We start from the raw sequence: 7,555 nt of genomic DNA, 5'->3' as shown, positions 1-7,555 counted from the left end.
CTAAGAAGTGGTAGGGAGTTAGAGCCTCAATCTGTTGCGTCTGATGTAACTAGAGTTAGGAAGGGTGACCACGGTGGTTCACCAAGTGAGAGCAAGGGTGAGGGGGAAACACTTAAGAGGGATGAGTTAGTCCCTAGCACTCCATATGTGCCTAAGGCACCCTTTCTCCAGTGCCTTGATACACCGTCCCCTTTTAATAAGAATGCGGTATCTATGGAGGCAATGATGGAGGTCTTTAAACAGGTAAAAATCAACCTTCCCCTGTTGGAGGCGATTAAGCAAGTACCATCATATGCCAAATTTCTGAAGGACCTTTGTACGCAAAAGCGTAAATCTAGGACACATGTGTCCCAAAAGGTCCTACTCACGGAGCAAGTAAGCTCCATCTTGTTGAATGACACACCTCCTAAGCTTAAGGACCCAGGTGCCCCAACCATTGCATGCATTATAGGGGACCACTTCATTGATAGGGCCTTATTGGATTTAGGGGCTAGTGTTAATTTGTTGCCGTACTCTGTGTACGAGGAATTTGGGCTTGGCGAGTTGAAGCCCACGACTGTTACTCTTCAGTTGGCTGACCGGTCCCTCAAAGTGCCACGTGGCATGATTGAGGATGTGCTAGTTAAGGTTGATAGGTTCTACTTCCCTGTTGACTTTTTGGTATTAGATATGGAACCGGTAGCCAGTTCGAGGAAACAAATCCCGGTGATTTTGGGTCGACCTTTCTTGGCTACGGCCAATGCATGCATTAATTGTCGGACCAGGGTTATGGAAGTTTCATTTGGTAACATGCAAGTGAAACTTAATGTTTTCCAAGCATCACAACAACCTCATGAGAGAGAGGAGTGCTTATTAGTGGATGTTGTGGATGAGATTGTTGAGGAGGCTTTGCCCTCCATTCTTGTAGAGGACCCTTTGGAGACTTGTCTAGCTCATTTTGGGTTTGAAAATTTTGATATAGATGGGTCAATTGAAGAGGTGAATGTCTTGCTTAATTCTTCTTCTACACCGGATTTTCCTCCATGGAAAGCCCGGTTTGAGTCACTTCCTCCTCTGTCGAGAGAGCCTGCCACACCTTCTTTGGTCACACCACCTACACTTGAGTTGAAGCCACTTCCGGCCACACTCAAGTATGCATTTTTAGGGCTCCAAGATACTTTACCGGTCATCATTGCATCTGACTTGACTGCAGCACAGGAGAGTCAGTTAATGAGTGTTCTCGTGGCACATCGGAGTGCTATAGGGTGGTCAGTGGCTGATTTGAAAGGGATAGATCCCTCCGTGTGCATGCATTATATACACCTAAAGGAGGACACCAAACCTTCTCGCGAAATGCAACGAAGACTGAATCCTAACATGAAAGAGGTGGTGAAGAAGGAGGTTTTGAAATTGTTGGATGCGGGTATTATATACCCCATCTCAAATAGCAAGTGGGTGAGTCCCACACAAGTAGTGCCCAAGAAATCGGGCATCACTGTTGTTGAGAATGAAGGAGGAGAGTTAGTCCCCACACGGACCACTACTGGGTGGCGAGTGTGCATTGATTATAGGAGACTAAATTCCTCGACTAGGAAGGACCATTTTCCCTTACCTTTCATTGACCAAATCCTAGAGCGGTTAGCGGGGCAGGGTTTCTATTGTTTTCTTGATGGCTATTCGGGGTATAATCAAGTCCCGGTGTACCCCGCTGACCAGGAAAAGACCACATTCACATGCCCTTTTGGCACTTTTGCTTATAGGCGCATGCCCTTTGGGCTGTGTAATGCACCGGCGACTTTTCAACGGTATATGATGGCTATTTTCTCCGACATGGTGGAGAAATTCTTAGAGGTTTTTATGGATGACTTTTCGGTGTTTGGACCGTCTTTTGAGGAATGCCTTAGGAACTTAACTAGAGTGTTAGAACGATGTACTGAGGCAAACCTAATCTTGAGTTGGGAAAAGAGCCATTTTATGGTTCGTGAGGGTATAGTGTTGGGACACATTGTGTCCCCTCGAGGTATAGAAGTTGACAAGGCTAAGGTCGACATCATTGCAGGCCTTCCTCCACCCAATTCTGTGCGTCAAATTAGGTCTTTCCTAGGGCACACAGGTTTTTACCGTAGGTTCATCAAAGACTTTAGTAAGATATCACGTCCTTTGTGTAGTTTACTGGTTAAGGACACGCCTTTTGTCTTTGATGAAGCATGCTTAAAGGCATTCGAAACACTAAGAATGGCCTTGACTACCGCCCCAATCATGAAATCACCAGATTGGTCTCTTCCCTTTGAAATCATGTGTGATGCCTCCGATTATGCTGTCGGGGCTGTGTTGGGCCAAAGGGTCAATAAGGCACCATTTGCTATATATTATGCTAGTCGCACTCTCTCGGATGCTCAATTGAACTACACTACTACCGAGAAAGAGTTGCTAGCTGTGGTCTTTGCCTTAGACAAATTCCGGTCTTATCTCCTAGGTTCCAAGGTCATAATCTTCACTGATCATGCCGCTTTGCGGTATTTACTATCTAAGAAAGAGACCAAACCTAGGTTGATTAGATGGATTTTGTTGCTTAAGGAATTTGATTTAGAGATCCATGATAAGAAAGGATCTGAGAATGTGGTGGCGGATCATCTCTCCCGAATCCTCGTTGAGTATAATAGTGACCCTCTTATTTTGCATGATTTGTTTCCGGACGAACAACTTTTTGAGCTGTCACAAGCGAGCCCCCCGTGGTTTGCACATATTGTGAATTACTTGGCCATTGGGCAAACTCCGCAGAATTGGTCTAAGCAAGACAAAGACCGATTCTTTTCACAGGTCAGGTATTACTTTTGGGAGGATCCGGAGTTGTTTAAATATTGCTCCGACCAAGTGATCCGACGGTGTGTGCCGGAGAGTGAGGTGCATAGCATTCTTACATTTTGTCATTCTTCTGCATGTGGCGGTCATTTTAGTGGGCATAAAACGGCTGCCAAGATTTTACAAAGTGGGTTTTATTGGCCCACAATTTTTAAAGATGCCCATCAATTTTGTAGAACTTGTTTGCGCTGTCAGCAAATGGGTTCGATGTCTCGGCGTGACATGATGCCAATGTCCCCTATTCTTGTTGTAGAAATATTTGATGTTTGGGGAATTGATTTTATGGGCCCTTTCTCGTCGTCGTTCGGGTTTGAGTACATTCTCTTGGCAGTAGATTATGTGTCGAAGTGGGTGGAGGCAATAGCTACCCGAACAAACGATCATAGAGTGGTAATCAAATTTTTGCATGAAAATATCTTTAGTCGTTTTGGGTTTCCTAGAGCCATAATAAGTGATCAGGGTACACATTTTTGTAACCGGTTCTTTGAGTCGGTAGTTAAGAAATACTCTATCACTCATAAAGTTGGCACTCCATACCACCCTCAAACTAGTGGCCAAGTAGAAGTCTCGAATAGGGAGGTAAAGCACATAATTGAAAAAACGGTGAGACCGGATAGGAAAGATTGGTCACAACGGTTAATTGATGCATTATGGGCTTACCGCACTACTTATAAGACACCCATTGGGATGTCACCATATAGGGCAGTGTTTGGCAAAGCTTGTCATCTCCCGGTTGAACTTGAGCATCGAGCATTGTGGGCCATAAAAAAGTTTAACTTCGATATGGTCGCGGCTGGGCTCAATCGGAAATTGCAACTCAATGAGATGGAGGAAATCCGGAATGATGCATATGAGAGTTCGAGAGTTTTTAAAGCTCGGACTAAGGAATTCCATGACAAGCACATTAATAGAAAATCTTTTGAACCCAACCAAAAAGTGTGGCTTTTTAATTCAAAATTAAGACTCTTTCCGGGTAAGCTAAGATCAAGATGGGATGGCCCCTTTGAGGTTGTTGAGGCATTTAGTCATGGCGCCGTTGAGGTGCGGGATCCAAAAACTGGCCACACTTTCAAAGTGAATGGCCAAAGATTGAAACCATATATAGAGGGGATTGGGAATGGGGATATGATTGAGTCCATTGCTTTGATGGACCCATTTTACTATGATTGATAAATTGATTTCTTGTTCTCTTTTCTTTCCCTTCTATGCTATTTGGTTTTTCTTTGTTCTCGTTATGCTTTACTTGCGTCTAGGAGACTTTAAATCCTCTAAAGGTGTAATTCCTTTGGTGTTTGCCGTGCCCGAACGGCATCTGACAGTCTGGTATAGTCACCTAACTGTGTTTGTAGTGAGTTCCTAGGAGACCAACTGAGACGGTGGAAACTAGAGTTCGAATGGCAAAGCCTAGAACACAAAGGTTTGGGATTTCCGAGACTAAAGTCTGGTTTAAATACCCAGGGGTGTGGACATTGCTTCAAAACTACCTCGGCTTGAACTCTGTATGGCAGCCCCATAGATTGAGGTAGCTTTATGCGCCTCGATTTTGGATACCAAATCAACCTAGTCTGTCACCCTGTTGGAGAATAGGAAAAGTTACAAATACAGTTAGGGAGAAAAGTAGTACCCGTGGTTTTCGCGTGAAGATCATACCTTTAGTGGGCCTTCCGTGTTCTTTTGTGCTATTTTTATTCCGGATGTCAATTAAAAGTAGAAATGTTTATTTTCAGTGTTTAAAACCATGCTTTCATGTTTATTTTCTGTGTTTATACTTGATCATTTAAAAAAAAAAAAAAAAATTGAAATCGCCGCACGTGCGGCCTGGGCCCCGCACGTGCGGGAAAATTGGGCAATACGCTCTGCTAAATATGCAGGTGCGGAGGAGGTGCGTTGACCAAGCCGCACGTACGGCTTGACTCCCGCACGTGCGGGACGCCGATTTGCGGAAAAAAAAAAAAAAAAAAAAAATGAAATCGCCGCACGTGCGGCCTGGGCCCCGCACGTGCAGGAAAATTGGGCAGAAACCATCCTTGCACTCTGCTAAATAAGCAGGTGCGGAGGCCCGTGCGTGGACCAGCTGCACGTGCGGCTTAACTCCCGCACGTGCGGGACGACGATAATAATTAAAAAAAAAAAAAGGGAGAAGCTCGGGGGATGGAATCGCCGCACATGCGGCCTTAACCCCGCACGTGCGGGCGGGGAAATTTTAAAAAAAAAAAAAAAAAAATTTGTTTTGTTTTCTTATTATTTTTTATTTTATTATTTATTTTATTTTATTTTATTTCTTTTATTTTTTTATTTTTTTTATTTATTTTCATTTACTAATTTTTATTTTATTTTATTTTAATTTTCGTACAAAAAAAAAAAAACCAAACCACCTTATCTACTCACTCTCTCCCAATCACTCTCACACTCTCAGATCTTTATCTTTATCTCTCTCTCTCTCTCTCTCTCTCTCTCTCTCTCTCTCTCTCTCTCTTATCCCCACAAACCCTTCTTCTTCTTCTTCTTCTTCTTCTTCTTCTTCTTCTTCCCTTTTCTTCTTCTTTCTTCTTCCTCACCACCATCATCTCACCGCCGGCACCACTTCCCTCTCCGTCCTGCGAAACTCCGGCGACCACCATTTTTTCCGGCGAACCTCCATTCTTTTTCTCTCTTTCTCCACTTTTTCAAGGTAAATTTTTCTTTTTCTTCTTTTCTTTCTTTTGCATAGATTTGTGAAAGTAGAAATTATTTTGTAACGTTTTTGATTGATTTATTTATTTATTTTATCTAGATCTAGTGTAAAAAAAATAAAAAATAAAAAATAAATAAAAATAATAAAAAAATAAAAAATCTTAGAATGCATGTTAGTTAGAATGCATGTTTGTTAGTTTCTTTTCTTTTATTTATTTATTTATTTTTATTTTTATTTTTATTTTTATTTTTTTTATGCCTATTATTATTTTTAGAATGCATGTTTGTTAGTTTCTTTCGATCAGGTCCATCATACTCTTCATGATCACCGCCAGAGTCTCATGGAGTTGCGCACGGATTTCCAGGCTTTTCGCGACTATTCTCAGGCGCGTTTCGATCAGCTCCACGCCGACAACCTCGCCATCCAGCAACAGGGTCAGGATAATGCCTTCGAGACGCGCGCTTTGATGCAAGCCTTGTTTGCCCACAATTTCCCACCACCACCACCACCACCGGCTTCTCCCTAGTACCCGCCTGTATCTTGCTTTGTCTCTTTTATTTTTATTTTTATTTTTATTTTCCTTTATCTTTTCAAAAAAAAAAAAAAAAGTGAAGTGTGTATATGTTACTCTCTGCCTGCCTGGATGTGCACCTACAATTCTGGTAATTTTCTCTCATTTCTCTTTACTTTTCCATTGAGGACAATGTCATATTCAAGTTGGGGGATGAGGGTTATATTTTATTTTGTGCATTCCTATTTGGCTCATAGTTCATGGTTATACCTGTTTCACTTGACTGCATTACTTCACCTAATGTGACTTTTTGCTAGTAGGGTGATGATATTTGCATATGTTATTTGGAGATCATAGTAGACTTGTATGAAAAGGATTTATTGGGTAGATACTTGCATGCCATGTTTGCACGAGGAGAGTTGTCTGTGTTTGTGATTTTAGTACACTTGTCATGAGTATGTCTTAATTCACATGAACACACTATCATAGCGGTGATCTTTTTATTATAATCCCTAGTGTACATCATTGATAATAGCTATAGTTGCAGAAAAGAATAAATGAGGAGCCAATATCTTTTCAAAAAAAAAAAAAAAGAAAACTTAACTGGTTTGGATCCGTAGCCTTTTTAACTCGAGTTATTAAGCCCGTAGGGGTGTCTCTACACTTAATGCCCTAAAACCGTCTAGTTTGGGAGTCATTGGCCCAAAACTTGCTACATGGGTAAATTAGAAAGCTTAAGGGACTTGGACATTGCACAGTTAAGGAAAAATAAGAAGAATGACTTGTTCCGATTCGTAGCCTTTTCAACTCGAGTTATTAAGCCCGTGGGGGTGTCTTTACACCTAGTGCCCTAAAACCGTCTGGTTTGGGAGTCATTGGCCCAATGCTCGTTACATGGGTTGATTAGAAAGCTTAATGGATCAAGGCATTGCACAGTCATATAAAAAAAAAAAAAAAAACCAACTTTGAGAATCTTGGCTGCAACAGGTTAGTTTTTCTGTATATGTTGGGTGTTATTATGAGTTACACTGGGCTATTATAGTGGATAGTTAACTAATATGGAGATTGCACTTTACACCGAGGGTACTCATGGCTTGTCTACTAGCATGCACAAGTATAGGAAACTTTACTTTTGTATTAACTGAATTGTGGTTTTGACTCAATAAGTTCCTTCATACTTGTCCACTATGCCTTTAATGACTCATGATGTCTAAATATCACACTGTAGTGGCACATAAGTTGATTGTTAGGTGGAGTAGTGTGGTCATTTGTTGTTGAGTATATATGAATATGTTAATGTTTGTTGGTATCATTTCTGGAAACCCTCACGAGACTTTACTCGTCCACCTGGGGTCACCTTGTGGTTTAAACGCTTGTTGCATATGCTAAATGCAACCGTTTTCCCACGAAAGAGGAAATAGATGTCACGACCCAAACCCGGCCCTATGGGTTTAGCACCGTAACCGGCCAGTAATCCGAGATTACCGAAGGCCTGCAGAACAGTAGAATAATAAAACAGAGTACAGGGC

The 7,555-nt window shown here is 41.8% G+C and overlaps 1 protein-coding gene across 1 annotated transcript; it reads left to right on the top strand.

Moving 5' to 3' along the window:
• The first annotated feature begins 213 nt into the window (after window positions 1–213).
• LOC114262536 (transposon Ty3-I Gag-Pol polyprotein) lies at window positions 214–6,041 on the top strand. Its single transcript, XM_082904957.1, has 3 exons — window positions 214–1,368; window positions 1,462–2,968; window positions 5,806–6,041. Exons 1-3 carry the CDS (start codon window positions 214–216, stop codon window positions 6,039–6,041), a joined length of 2,898 nt encoding a protein of 965 aa, XP_082761083.1.
• The last annotated feature ends 1,514 nt before the right edge of the window (window positions 6,042–7,555 follow it).

Source organism: Camellia sinensis, chromosome 14, assembly GCF_055761805.1.
Source record: "Camellia sinensis isolate YWXY chromosome 14, ASM5576180v1, whole genome shotgun sequence".
Lineage (NCBI taxonomy): Eukaryota > Viridiplantae > Streptophyta > Magnoliopsida > Ericales > Theaceae > Camellia > Camellia sinensis.
The sequence above is the reverse complement of the archived record's forward strand: the minus strand, read 5'-3'. Positions and strand labels throughout refer to the sequence as shown.

Excerpts from the sequence above, each read along its gene's own strand:
- LOC114262536 (XM_082904957.1), top strand. The coding sequence starts at position 214 with ATGGAGGCAATGATGGAGGTCTTTAAACAGGTAAAAATCAACCTTCCC. Across the intron at positions 1,369-1,461 it reads ATCCTAACATGAAAGAGGTG|AAATCGGGCATCACTGTTGT; the intron begins GTGAAGAAGGAG and ends GTAGTGCCCAAG. Across the intron at positions 2,969-5,805 it reads GGCTGCCAAGATTTTACAAA|TTTCTTTCGATCAGGTCCAT; the intron begins GTGGGTTTTATT and ends CATGTTTGTTAG.